Here is a 15,589-nt window from a genome sequence, read left to right as displayed (position 1 = left end):
GGACTGAGCTACAAAGGACTTCCTGCTCCCCTTCTCCGAGCTCCACAATAGCCATTTATTCGTTCGTCAGAGGGTCTCGATTCACTCTCACACGCACAATAACTCACCTCTAATATGCAAAAGGGCCACGGGCTGGAACGGCCCATTGGAATTGGCTGCGTCAACCACCATCCTGCTGCCAGCTCTGTTACATGTCAACATCTAGGCTCCAGCAGGCACGGCACTGTATTCCTTAAGGCAAGAAACCAGCCTCCATTTTAGTTTAAAGAAAGACAGAAACTGAAGCGTTCTGCAGCTGGAGGGAACTGGCTGGAGAGTGATGTCAGCGGGCGGGAGGAGCCCTATTGGCCGACGGCAGCAACTTCAAATGACACCGAGGAGGCCGCGAATGAGCGCGGCCGGTGCGGGGCTCCCCCCGCGCCCGCACCGGCCCCGGCCCCGCGCCGCCCGCGGCAGGGGCGGAGCGGCTGCGGAGATGACGGGTCTGCTGCTTTTGGGTTTGGGTTTCTTATTATTACCAGGATGATCTCACTGCTGCTGTTGTACCCCCGCCCCCTCAATAATATTCAGCAGCACCTGCTAGAAAGAACGCATGTATTTTTATTTTTCCTCTTTCCTTAGCCTTTCCTTCAGTAAGGTTTCCCAGGATCACCAAACCAATGTTCAATTTAACGGTGGAAAAACACAGCATCGAGGGCAACATTTACAACTTTAGCTTCCAAGGGCCATAGCAAAAGGTAGGTAGTTCACAATAAGATACAGGTCCTTGGAATATTATTGGTGATTTAGAAATATAAAACCTCACAAGCATTCCATGAACTGCTTTATCACTGGTTGCTAGTATGTACATTATGAATAAATATACATACATATGACAAGCAGGAGATGAAAACCTCATGTTTCATGCTGAATATTTCTTTCAATCTAGAAATGGACCAGAATACTTCTTTTAATCTAGAAATGGATCGGCCTTCAGTTTAGGTTAATGTTGCTAAATTTGGATTTTGCAAAATACTGGTTTTCCTTTCTAAAAAGATCAGTAATTATAAAAAACTTTTTAAACTATTACTGAAAAGTAAAGGACTAAGAAGCAATATATAGGCATACGGAAAGAGTTTTGCTGCATAATCTCAGAAGTATAATAAAAAAAGTACAGTGTAACAATTTCTGAACTTACTAGTTTGATTATTTAACGTATTTACAAAAATACCTGTGAGCACCCTTTTTTTCATCATGTGAGACTTGCACACTTATTTTTACAATGAGCTATTTGAAAGACCATTTTGTCTGCTTGGAGTGATGTTCAGAGAAATTGGCACAGTTACTTGTTACTCTCCACATCTGTCGTTCTCCCCAAATACTGTATGTCCCATATAGTGCAAATAAGTATGTAGATTACTTAATCCATGATACTGTCCTAACTTATATCTACTCAAAAAAGAAAAAAAGAAAAGAAAAAAGAAAAGGAAAAAAAAAGTGCACATCAGAAGAGACTTTTCCATTAGGTAATTTGCTGATGAAAATTTGAAGTAAAAACAAATTATAGGGCATATGTGTACCTGGTTAGAAAAATTACATCACACTACAATAATACACTGTCAAATGTGAGTTAGTGCTGTAATGAATATTATTCAATTCCTGAAGGGAAATGACTAACTGGGATATAAAAAAGAAGAATATCATCCATAAGAATCAATTGGACTTAGTGATTGCTGACAAGGCCAAATTTAAAGTAGTACATCCTGGATGTAAACATGATGAGAAAGCCCAAAGACAACAAATCTGTAAAATATTACTTGGTTAAAAAAAAAAAATAAAGCTCCTCTGTTTGATGTGGTGTGGATTGTTTGTTGTTGGTGTGTTTGTTTTATAAATAGAAGGGACTTGACTGAGAATATCCAAGTACTTTAAAGAATAATTATGGAGGTGGAAGGAATTAATTATTCTACATTCACTACAAAAAGTAAATGCATCCTACCTCAAGGAAGAATAGGCTAGAAATTAAAATGAAATCCTCTCACAATAAGTACACTGAAACAAAATAAAAGACTGAAAGCTTTCTAGTAGTTTGAAAAATCACCAAACATAATGTGTGACATAAATGTAGTTGATCCTGCTTTTGACAACATCAAAATGAACCACATGAACTTTTTAAACCTTTTCTTTAAGACTACAGAGATTCAAATCCTTTGTCTTTACAATCTAGGCAAAACCAGGGAAGGTGTATCCTCAAAAGCTTTGTTTTTTATCTATCCCTTGAGTATACCTTACAATCACAGAATCGTCAAGGTTGGAAGAGACTTTTAAAATCACCAAGTTCAATGTGAGTTTCAGCCTTATAAAACAAAAAGCTACCATAGAGATATGCCTTTAAAAAAACCTAGACTGAAAAATAAAACCAAGACTGACCTCAAACAAGGTTTTCTACAAGATTTTGATGTATGAAGGAAAAAACTAAACAACTTGGGTAATTTAAAAAAATATTTTCACATGCAGGATCTCGTAGAAAATTCTGGGGTTTTTTCCCATCTTAAAGCAGAATTAGATTATTTTATAGTAGTAAACCACAGTATGAAGCATCAAAAATTAGCTTTAAAATTCCAATTTATCTGGTAACCATACATTTAAGAACAGTTGCTCTATCACTCCTCCTTTCTACTCATGTCTTTGCTTTCTTTAATGGTCAGCTGCTGCTTCTTTCTCTCTGGAACTCCTTGCAAAGATTAAATGGCCAGGAAGGCTGCTGGTCCCCAGGGACACAATTTAACAACAGACCAAAAAGGGAACATTACTTTAGTTACAGTGCCATTTCCCAATTTATACATTCGCATGGCTTTCATAGTTGAAGGTTCATTAGCAAATTTTAGGTAATGCTTTAAGAGTCAAGCCCCCTAGAAAGCTCTTCATTAGAGAGAGTAAATGTGACATTCACAGTGCTAGCAGTTCTATTGGCAGAACACTCGGCCACATTCAGTAAGTTTTCTCTTGCAGAAAACACATACCCTGTTCTCATTTCTTCCTCTTTGCTGGACTCTGTTAGGTCTGAGTCCAGTACTTAGTAAACCACTGAGAAACTGGTTAAAACAGCCATTATTCAGTGTACTTCTGATGTAATTCTGACAGGGCACTAGTGGAGCTGAAGTACTTTGATCTTCGTAAGACCTTCTGCTTTTTAACATCTGCTGTCTTCTCACCATTGTACAGAGAGATTGAGAGTACATTCTACTCAGGAGGTTTGTATACCCTCCCTTTGTTTCAGTCTTAAAATATTTGATTTGTCACTGAAGGAAAATATTTACTTAAGTTGAATTATTTTGAGCAACTTCATTTGGGAAAAAATTGCAAAGAAAATTGAGTTAGGAATTGACTTCTTAATGGAAGGGAAAGAATATTAGTGCAAGTGGAACAGAGCTAATGAATAATAATAATGGGAGGAAGAAGAGCTTACTTTAACAAATTTATGAAGACATTTCTGTTGCAAGAAAATGAAAAACAGTATTAACTTAAGCTATCCATTTTTAGAATTAAATGAATAAAAAACCATATTGACAGCATAGTGAAACTGTAGCTATTACAGGTTTCCTCTGAACCCTGCTCATCAGTTCTAACTTTCCAATGATGGGAATGAAGGAAAAATCCTATAAAGTTCTCAGGATATAACTGTGTAACTTTCTAGAATTATAGAAGGGTTTTGGTTGGAAGTGACCTTAAAGGTCATTTAGTTAGGATCCAGCACTATAGCTGATGAATACTCTCTACATTTGGAGGCGATGTACCACTTTTTCAAAAACAAACATTCAATTTGGGTTGTTGATTTTAAAAACAACCACACACCCCGCTTTCTCACCCCCCTCCAACACACACAGCAAATTCACCTGCCCAAAGGTTGCCTTTATTTCCGTTCTACACCACCTACTATTCTAACTGATAGTGACAGAATCAACAACATAAGATAATTAAAATTGCACAAACTTCTATTGACATGAAGACACTTGGGTTGGTTACCTCTCAGACTATATGAGTTTTCATTTTTTGATTGAGAGAGGAAGAGAGTGTATTTAGTCTGAGCTCTAAGGTTACTAAAGGCATAATTCCACAACTGCTGAAATTGCTATTCTTCATCAACCTAAGACAGCCTTGTTGCAGACTGCTTCAGGCCCCTTCCTGCACTCCTCTCTGCTTTACATTTGAAAATATTTTGCTCTCATCTGCTTCAGTGGTCACGAGACCCACAGCTGAGTTGGTGTAGTCCCCTAAGCGACAGAAAGCCACTTTATTGTCAGGTTAGTTTTCTGCTAACCTAGACTGTGTTCCGTGGCAGGTAAGCTGAGCTAAACCTATAGGAGCTACTGCTGCAAACCCCTCTCTTCTGAGGCACAGGTGCCCAACTGTCTGAAACTGCTGTACACGGGTTTGTGCAGCTCCATGGCTGAACCAGGTTAGGAAACTGAGCAGAGTTAAAATGAGAAAAGGGTGAGTTTGAGCCATGTTGATTCCATTACCTGGCCCACCAGACAGACACCCAAAAAAGGGACAGGAATAAACATGACTTGTTTTTTCTGGTAGGAGCAATGTAGTTTACTTTTCCCCACTCCAATTACAGCCTACACAAAACATACTGTTCTCATAAATGATGTCAAAGAAAATGTGGGTCTCATCACAATCTTGAACAATGAGTTACTCAAAGACAGTAACTTTGTTTTAGAGAAGGAAAGGTACTGGATACTACACATTCTGGAGGAGAAACCATAGCAGTAGGAAGGATATGGGCTTCTCCTACTAGGTTCTGACTCAATTCCAAAGGACAGCCAAGAGGAAACTCTTCAAGGAAACAGAGGCTGTGAACACCATGCTAATACCTAGCTATCAAGAGAAACACAGAGATAAGAAAAAAATCCTTACCTGGATAAATGAAAGGGACATGAACTATCCATGCAGCTTCCTTAAAAAATTCCCAAGACTGAAGCATGGCAAAAGACAATTCCTCATTGAAAAATTGATAATATTTACTCCTTCTAGTACAGCAAAAATCAGTTAAAAGAGAAATTGGTAAACATCTGCTTCTGACTGGATTTCCTGTCTCTATCTGGATTTCCTAATATTTGCATGGTCACTGTAGCACACAGGTTCAACAGTGCCAAGTTTTCCTTCAACCAATCTTGTATACTTAAGTAGTTTTGTAAATGGGGGTAGGGAGAAAAACCAGTAGATATTGGTTGAGCTCAGAAAGCTGTACAACACAAAATCATTACCTTAAAAGAAATCTATTTTAAAATTAGCATCTGGTACCAAAACCTAACTCCTAGGCCAGATTGCAGAAACTCATTTCAAACACTGGCACACTTTTAATCAAGCTCTATGCAAAATCCACCAAAATAACACCAAACTCAGTGCTGTCTGTGGCCCTATTACACAGGCCACACAAACCACTTTAAAGAAACAAAGTGTAAAAATTACATTTAAGAGTAAAAATTTGAGACCATGCTAGTTATCCAACAAACACTGATTGATATTTATGTGTGTAAATTCAATGTTTGATCTGTTGAGGTCTTAAGAAGAAAGAAGTTCAGTGCAGCAGCAAAAATGTATAGATCTGATTATAATGAGGATCTATGCAATGGAACGAAATGTTCCTTTTGTAAATGAAAGCATAATAAAAGACATTTTAAGAGAGATCTAAACTGAATTCAGAGACAGGTTAGAATCTAGAAAATAAGATAATACCACATTTTAAATCCTATTTTCATGGATTCTATCCAAGCTTTAGTGGAAACAAGTTTGGTAGGAAATGCTGCCAGTGACAGATGTAGTGCATTCTTCTAACACTTTCAGCTGCTGACTAATGAGTAGGTGTTTGATAGGGCAGTTGAAATGAAAAATGGCTCATTAATCCAAGCCTATGATTTAATGTAAAACTAGCTGAAGGAAAAAAATTCACACACTCAAGCAAGTATTTTTCTCTACTGCCTTTTTTTTTTTGGTAGTTCTTCATTCACTGGCTATCATGTTTCTTAATCTTTAAAATGCTACATAGCAATACAGACTGGATAATTTCTAAAGAGTTTAATATTAGTTATTTTATAACCATTAACATTGAAATATTTACTCATTTGATAGATCATATTTTCCCGGATGAACACCAAACAATTGCTAGTTTTGGGTTTAAGAAATGTATATGCTTAGCACACACATGTTAGTAATTATTTTAAACATTTAAAAGAAAAAAATCGGTACAGGAAAGTCTGTTTACGCAATACTGATAATGCTTTTTAAGATCAAAGTTCAAGGACAAGTTGCTAAAGTAACAGGACAAAGAGCCTCCACAGTTCCTTCACATAATACAATATATACATTCACTGACACAACCATACTGATATAGGAAAGAATAAGCTTCTGTAGTATTTTCCATGATGGACTTTTTGTTTCAATAAATTAAATACAACACTGGGATGTCAAAAAAACCTATAAAAGCATGAACACAGGACCAGAAGGACAGCATTTAGCATACTCACTCCACTGTAGATCACATACAAGGGAGAAGAGAACGATCTATTTCACAAAACTGCATTCATTGATGTTTTACATGAGATTTGTTTTGTCTCAGTGTTTTGTCTTTTAAATGAATTATGTATTAGGGTAAATTATATTTTATAGCAGCATTATCTTGTTTAATCTATCATCGTACTTTGCATAACATACTTTTAGCTAAACAAGAGATGCTACCACCTTGCAGCCGGACACAATTCCTTAATTGCCATGCATGCACATAAGAAGTGCAATTACACTGGAAAGGCCAAAGTACTGCGTATTTGTTCTCTACATAAATTACAAGTGGCAGGAGTAGGTTTCTGCAATGAAAGTGATCTTAAACACTGAGATCTCAAATTTCAGCAGCTTGTAAGAAAAATGCTCCTGCAAACCTCAAAGCAGTCCATTAGCACCACGATTCTCATAAATTCAATTACATTGCACATGTCCAGTCAGTCTCTTTTGTATAAGAAAAGTAGATGCTAGTTTTAAACGAACAGGTAACAGACACTGTTTAAGTTTAAACTTAAGTATTCCAGTAAGAGTTTGCAGAAATTATCAACATACACGGTGGAATTTCTCTGCTGTACCAGGAACAAAACTTGACTTGCTTTCTCATTTACTTGCTATCAGTTTTGCTTACTTATCTGTACTCTGCAGTTGAGAAAAACACACAATAAGTTTACATTTCTGACCTCTTGAGAAATTCTCACTTTTTCCTCCTTTCTCATGGTTTCAACAGTTTTACCAATCAAAATTTGGTAAATTTGTTTTTTTAGTTATCAGACTCAAACTAGAATCACCTCTTCTGCAATTTTGATTCATCAGACTTTAATACTGTACAGACAATGAAAACAGAGCTATCTCCTAGGCAGCCATTTACAACTTAAAAACATTAGGAAAGATTTAATAATGCTTGCCTCCCTATCAGAGTCCTGTATCAGAGGCAGACAAGCTGAGACACCACCCTGATGTTCTTTTACACAGAACAGAGTCAGAATTTGGCAGAGCTCAGAAGTCTCTACTTGAATAAAACAAGACCCATGCTCTCTGCATGAAATGTGCTCAGAAAAATGACCTGTCATGTTAATTTCTTTTCCACCCCCTCACTTTTATTGGGTGGGGTTTTTTTGGTTGTTTTTGGGTTTTTCAAATAGATATGACTAATAGTACCTCTAATGTTGAAACCATGCTAAAGCAGAAACTGACATCACCAGAAGATCAAAACCAGGACTGATCAAAATGTGTGGCAAGATCTTCAACAACAAAATATCAGAATCTGTTTAATCCTATCACATGCAGATATTCTATATTAAGAAACCAATTCTATACTTCTCAGCACTAAAAGTCAGTACGTATGTCCACAGCTGTCAATATAGCTCATTTCTCCCTACCTTGATAAAAACCTTTGTAAGAATATTGTATCCACATTTTTGAGCCCAAAAGTCCAACTCCAAAAGGTAAATAGTAACTTTTAAAATAAATTCAGAACTGTATTTGAAAATAAAAGCTGATGTCCAATCTCTATCTTTAAGATCATATCAAACAATGTTCACTTTTATCTGAAAAAAAGCCCAAAACCCCAAATAAAACCAGCAAAAAAATCCAATCCCAAACCCACAAACTAAATCACGACACTTCATCCAAGAGGCCTTTATATGGCTATAAAAGGATTTTACCCAGCTTTTAAAAACTATATACAGAAATGCTACAAAAAAGCATATTTTTGAATCATGCCCAAATTTACAAATGCATGAGTAACATATGTTCATTGGGAAATTTGCAACATTTCAGAATATTAAGTAGTACTGACTTATTTTTTTCAAATTTGTTATTCTAGAACTGACAGAGAACATTTTTTTAATGAGTATTACTTGAAGGTTAAAGTTAGATTTGTGACACAACTGTATTTGACAGTGCATAAAACATCTCATCCTAGTTAGGGTGTCTAAATACTATTTTTAAAAATTCTCATTGCGGCATTTTCTTACATATTGTAAAGATCCAGACCACATCCTTAAAAATCTCACCACTTTGTACAAAGTTATCTCTTATTTTAGTTTATTATATTTACTGTTTACTAAAATCAGCACATTCTTGCAAAATAACGTCTGAATACAAGTACATTCACCTGTTTGCACAGTTAAAAATCTCATTTACCATGAAAAAATTACTCATAGTGTAACAATGAATTCAAGCTTCTCGCATAAAGCTGAAGTGAGTAGCTGTGAAGAACACAAACTCCTCCAGTGTGTCAGTGGTCAGGTATGCACAAGCTTGGATATGCTACATTTTAAGTATATTTACATAATAATACTGAACACTTAAGTGGTTTATTTCATACAGAACATATTTTTTAAATTTTAAACAATTTTCACAATTTATAGAATTGTAATATTTTATATTTAATATACTAGTTTTAACATATCCTAAATTACAAACTGCTTTCTTAGGAAACCAAAAATGTAGAAACTGGTAAGTTTCTGAAGGCTGAAGCATCCTTTGCCATTTATATTTGATACAACCAAAGCACTAACCTGCAAGCTTTCAAACCCCAATAAAATAAAACACACCTTTAAGTCCAGTAAGTAATTTTTTCCCAATAAACAACTTAGAGCAAAAATCAATTTTCTGTAACTTAAGTACCTGTACTACCAATGTTAGCTAACAAGGGGAACTGCATAAGCAGAAATCAACACAGCACAAATTTGTTGGCACAGAATTTTTCTTTTTTTGGTGAAAATAGGTAAGATCTTTTCAATATGTTTGACACTGCTCTGAAGGCACTTCTCCAGAGACACTTATGGGTTATCTGTGGGCAGACAAGCTACCTGTTCTACCCAACTAAATCAGGCTGCACTGCGCTGTGCTGCAGGGAGCTTCACTAGCTTGCAGCTTTGCTAATACGCAGATCTTGATGTTCCACAAACAAATTACATCAGAGACTTCTCTTTTCTACATTCGGCTCTATTCTTAGAGCCTCTTAATTCATAATCTATTTCCTTTTCTTTGTGCATTATCTGAGCTATCCTGCTCCTCCGCTTCCTGGATAATCTGAGGGTGCATAACACTAATCATAAATTGCTCCAATGAACACAAATCATACCACACTAATACCAGTCACCAGGGAAAATATGCTGGTATTTCCAGAAGCTTATCATCAGCACTTTTGTGCAACAAAGTTTGCAGCATGCCTGAAGATCATAAAAGTATTTCTTAAATAAGAAGTCTTGATGAAAAACCACCTTGGCAGCTCCTCCTTTCCCTCCCACTATTTCAAGTGATCTGCTGACCTCATCTCCAGACCCACAGCGCAGAAGAGAGGTGGTTATCTCACCAATACTACAGGTCATTTAGAACTTACCAGTGACAAGCTTTCACATATCTAATATGGATCTTTACGTATACAAAGAAACTCATTCTATATTTTGTGCTTAAAATACAGTCTCGTGTAAAGTATATCACACCACACAGTAGTCAATGCAACATTTGTAAGAAAATACACAACTCCTCCTCTACTACAGACAAAAGAAAGGTTCCCCTGGTACTGTAGCCATAGAAATACAGCCACCTGTTATAAGTAACAGGAGTTTGAAAGCCAGTTAAGCACAGCTAACCTGAAGGAATACTATGTTCTTCCCAGCACTTCATAGAAGTCAAACCTGTCTTAATCATTTCAGTCCTTTAAATTACAGCCTACCAGTCCAATTTAACTCCTGTCCAGACACAGACATTAAACAATACACTTAAATATGTCCAAAAAGAAAGCTTCCCAGGTTCACTTGACCCACTAAATGTGCATTAAGTCAAGTATCTGTATCTTTTAGAGGAACAGCATGACTGGCCAACAGTATTCTCAGCAGCCCTAACAGGTTGGAATTACATCAGGAGTAAGCACATGCAGTGAGCACAGCCATTACGCAGACACCATGAGACTGGGTACATCTTCATACTAAAACTATAACTACCTTTACTAATAAAAGGTGGCAATTACTACCCCTCACTAGATCAACAAGTGCACCAGTGTTCCATAACACAGCTTGGCCCTTGACAGCCTGGGGACGTACACACAGCATCAGGCATCCACCAGGGAGAAGCTCAAGATCTTTTCCTTCCTTTCACCTGAGGGTGGGGGGAATGATTGGAGACTCAAGGCAATTACAGTGCACAATATTCCTACCATTTCTTCACATCAAGGTACACTGTGTCAAAAAGTGCTAGAATGTTCTGTGAAAATACCTCAGATGGTTTTTAAGATTTTTTTTTTTACTCCTCCCTCTTCCAAGTACAAGCAAGCATTCTTCTGCCCTTCATTGGCCTACTGGTTTAAACTGCAACACAGCCAAGGTGAAAACAGATCTTAAACTTCACCACTGTAAGATGGATTCATTCTCTCCTCTCCCATCTGCACTCATTATTCCCATTTCCAGCTCTCTGTCCACGTCGCTTGTAATTGCATGCTCAGTTCTGGTATCCCTGAGCTGCAGTACCAGGCACTACCAGAACCACTGTATTTAAAATAGGACCAAGAAACAAATGTTTTTCTTTGTGGCTGAGTCTTTGAACAAAAGGTTATGCCAGTCAATGTGGTTGTATGCATAACTTCTTATAAAAATCACTACTTTAATTCAGTGTCTTTTGCTTATGTCACTCATGCCCTGGATGTCACAGCTTGTGCATGAACCTTCTATGTCAGTTTAAAAGACAGAACATATTATTCATAATCTGTGGTGCTAAATATACTTATCTAAAAATGTAATAAATAGATTGAAATTAACTAAGTAAGCAGTAGTTTAGTCTTGGAATATTTTAAACAGCATCTTGTATATAGGCTGCTATACTAACATAATGGACAGTATTTCAGATTCTTTTTGTAAAAAAGGTATCTGTGTGAAGAGAAAAATCTTGCAATCCAATTTGATCTGAGTGAAATGCAGTGTAATTCAGATAGGCTGAGAAGCAGAGTTTATTTTAAAGAAACACTAGTACATTATGTTAAGAAAACGATGACTGGAGGAAAGAATCCAATAATTTCCCCAATAATTTCACATTGCCTACACCAGTACTCAACATTTCAGTGATCCATTAGCCTTTCACTGCCAATCTTGAACACTGGAAAGCAGTACACACTGCACTTCAAAACTGCTTTTTTTTTTTGTTTCCTCTAAATAAGCCTTCAGAACAAATAAAGATGATTAAAGCTGGGTTAGTAAGAGAAGACGCATCAGTTATCATCATCTTTTTGTCACAGATGGCAGTAAATATAAATCTAGAAGATAACAAAGCCTTAAAATCAACAAAGGAAAAATTCATATGCACTAAAAAGACACCACTCTGCTTGACCTGTGCTCAGGAAAAACAGACCCATAAATAGTCACAGACCAGGTCTTCTAACAATGTCAAGAGAAATTTTAGTACAAGCAAAGCATGGTTTGAGCACACTGCACTGAGGACAGATGCCTAATATTTTGCAGAGAGCGCCCAAATTCTGCTTTTATGCGAGATGAGTGAATATGCTGTCACACAGACATTGCCTATAGTGACTGCCAAGAAGGCAACATACTGGAAGTCCTCAAATACTGATAGAACAAAAGAAAAAACCACCCAGTGCAAGTATATGCAGTCTGCCTGTGTGCACAGCCGATATATTATGTATGCTGCCCAGTTATTAGAAGTATGATAGCTGAGATGCTTCTTGGTCTCATGCCCAAATTTCCCCATAAGAGTAATTTTACTTAGGAAAGACGTACCTTTTAAAGCTGGCAGTTTTTGAAGCTCCCTGTTATTGCTAACATTAAACCTTGAAGAACTCTGACGCTTTTCCTTCTTCACTACTGTCTGTGGTGCTGGTACTTTGATTTTAGATAGTTGTGCTGGGGGAGGAGTGCTATTTGATTTTTTATTTGACACCTGTTTAAAAAGAAATTAAAGCAGTTAATTGGAGCTGAACTTAGAAAAGTCTTCTAAAAAGCCATTTTAGTCACAGAAATAACTGAAAATGAATATGCTTTTAATTAAACTATTGTATCCATCATCCTCTGAATGTATTGCCACCTATTGTTCTGCTCATCTTTTCAGCATTCATTTCTGTACCATAGCCCTCATACAGATGGGAATGGATCATCTTGGTACATGCAGTAGCCCATTTATTTGAAGTTACCAGACAAATTAAAAAAAATTTTCAAATAATGTAGTTCCTCAGCTACTCTCACCTTCCCCCCCCGAGAAGTCCAGGTCTCCAAGGTATTAAAGCTCATCTTCAAAGGGATCAGAGAAACTTGTCTATTTACAGCAGGTGAACCTTTCACTGCCTATTTGTCCTGTGCCTTGCTGCCAGTCCTAAGCTTGGCCAGGACATTCGGGCTTTGATATAAAGTTAAAGGAGTGAGTCTTACTGTGGTAGTAGCTTTAACAGCTTCTAAAACATACCTTAAGATTTGTAGTGGTTTACTGCCTACTCAAAGCAAGTTGCTGTTACGGTAATAATCCTTACCAGACTGTCACTGTACCTCTGTATGAAGTTTATAACATAAACCAAGAAAAATGGTTCCCACTATAGGTTTCCAGTTGGCTGTTTTTTCCCTGACTACACTTGACAGTGCTCTCTCTCAAGCTGAATAAAATGCATCCTTAACAAAAGCCTGTCAGAACTTGTGGTGCTGCCTTTCTCGTTCCCCTTTTTTTTGAAGGAGGAAAAGCAGGTTTAAAGGAGGCAATAGTTAACTTTTAAAATATGAATAATTTCATGATATTCATTACAAGAATGATAAAACATCTAGGAGTGATACATTAAAAATATAGAAACAGCTGACAAGGACCTCTTGCTGCAATATCATAATTCATTTTGCAGGCCCTTAATTTGCTGTAGAAGTCTCTCAAATTTGCAAACTAGAAGCACACACAAAATATACCTTGGCACTCTTTCCTTACAGGAAAGACCATATTCTTCTAAGAAGGTGCCCACAAGATAAGAAATAGGGAAAAAAGTAAGATGGGAATAGGATTCATGATGGAAATCAAGTTGTAATGCTGGTACTTTGACAGTTTGACTTGATTTAATTAGAATTTTGTTAAGTATAGTAGGTATGAAAGCAGCTTCATTCCTGCATGAAATAACATTGGTGGCATTTTCATAGAGCTATTGCTAAAGCAAGAGAAACCAATTTTCTTCATGTTCTGAAAAGTATTCCCAGAAAAGCTGGGAACAATTTGCATAGTCTTGTAGTGTATACATTCAGTGCGCATGGAAATTCTACCATACATAAATATCTACCTTTTGAGTCTCCAAGACACTAATTTCATTCAAATTTTGTTCTAGTAGCGTAACTGGAAAAGAATATATGCTTCAAGAATAGATTAACAATTGTACTATATTATACACACAGTACTTAATATACCAAAGATGACTGAAAGCAACATTTAGTTTTCATTAAACACATTTAAGATGACCATTTTGCAAATTTAATATTATAAAAGCAAAACCCCTTATACAAACTTATAGAACAAATAAGGAGAGACAGTACAGTGAATATTAGAAGCCTCAGTTACCAAAAACACTCTAGAACTTGTTCCAGTGAAAATGGAATACATCAGCAAGTTGAAAGCATTTATGTGCAAATAATACCTGTTACATTGCATTTTTCAGACCATTTCACTTTTTAATCTCAAAAACTAAATGCTGAAAAATGTTTATGCTGAAATACAAGTGATCTGCAAGGTAATTTCTATCCATTAATTGAAATTTTAAAAAGCATTACGAACAAAATTATTAATAGACTAAGCCAAAAGAAAAACAGCACTAAGAATTAGGAAGCAATGACTTACCGTGTATTAAGCAATAAATGCTAATTAAGATGCATTATAAACATTATTACTGCACAGGATTCTGTACTTTCAATATTGTTCTTCAGCCTAATGGTGTTTTTCTGAACTGGCTACTTTCCACTGCCACCTGTATTTTTTCATTACTTGGAATAGGAAAAGCCATTTTCCTGTTCCCTCTATTAGCAAACAAATTCTCCATTTCAAATTAACAGGTGCTCTCATCTCATGTGTCTGCACACATGCACAGACTACAGTACCCTAAGGTAGCACACACCTCAGGGAAGCAAGTATTTGAAATTGCAGAAAAATTCTAAGATAGCCAAAAGTGGTTATTTAAGAGGATAGGTAACATTTCTAATCAGAAATGTTGAAAGAAAGCATTTTTTGTTGCTATGGCAACTTCCCATCTAGAAGTGATGACTCCAGAGTAATTCTAGCTCTGAATCACTGGACCATTTATCCAACAGATTTTCTCCTCCTTCCTACCATCAAGCACGATCACCCCTGCTTTTCAGTCATGATCCAGTCAGCCAGCACATACTAGAAAGCTGACAGAGTAAGTTCTAAAACATTATTTCAGTGTCACACAGCCGTGCCCAATGGCCTCTGCAAGTGGCACTGTGGTGCTACCACAAAAGAGCTGGCTTCCAGAGCTTGCAGACAACATTGGATAGAAGGGCACCTGGAGAAAGTGAGTTAACTTAAGTCAAAAAGCTCAGCAATTTTAACTATATCTCTTTAAAAAAGGCAAACAAATTCAGACTAACAATTCTGTGTATCCATCTGCTAAAGATTTCAAGGTAACACACTTTCTATGAAAGTACTGTGCTTGTTAGTTCATATCGAAGAGCCAAGCTCAGTTTTTTCCTCCCAGGAACAAACCAAACTACCACAGACACCACAGCTCCCAAGAGTAAGTGATGGACATTCTGCTACATTAGTGACCAGTTCGATGTACTTGACACCAGAACAGTCAAACTACAGATACCTTTTTATCGGTTCTCTTCCTATGACTAGAATAAGAAATACCTATTCTTCCCCTTGTTCTGACAAATGGCTCTCTCCTACCCAAATATTTATAGAGATAGGCACATTCAATTCCAGAAGTGCTGATAAATATCTAAAAAAGTGCACAAACTGCTCTGAAAAATGTCACATTGAGAATGGGTTTCTTCAAATCGTAATTAAAACACAACCCTCAGGTTTTCTGATCCATTTATTTCTGAAAAGCTAGAGC

At 36.7% G+C, this 15,589-nt stretch overlaps 1 protein-coding gene across 3 annotated transcripts in view; it reads right to left on the bottom strand.

Annotated features, from left to right (window-relative positions):
• Positions 1 to 15,589, bottom strand: part of PPP2R5C (protein phosphatase 2 regulatory subunit B'gamma) — a 79,103-nt gene that overhangs the window by 49,723 nt on the left and 13,791 nt on the right. The window contains exons 1-2 of one of the 3 annotated variants that reach the window (XM_042047005.1): positions 12,279 to 12,365; positions 108 to 231 (exon numbers count right to left, since the gene is read on the bottom strand). In XM_042047005.1, coding sequence (XP_041902939.1) covers positions 108 to 201 — 94 coding nt within the window. In that variant the 5' untranslated portion in view covers positions 202 to 231; positions 12,279 to 12,365. Of the gene's footprint in view, positions 1 to 107; positions 401 to 12,278; positions 12,439 to 15,589 lie in introns of those variants that run through there. The other 2 variants (XM_042047003.1, XM_042047004.1) reach the window with 2 other exon arrangements.

Source organism: Corvus kubaryi, unplaced genomic scaffold (assembly GCF_017639235.1).
Source record: "Corvus kubaryi isolate FWS band 111438036 unplaced genomic scaffold, C.kubaryi_AGA036_p1.0 66, whole genome shotgun sequence".
Lineage (NCBI taxonomy): Eukaryota > Metazoa > Chordata > Aves > Passeriformes > Corvidae > Corvus > Corvus kubaryi.
This window is presented reverse-complemented; position numbering and strand designations above follow the sequence as displayed.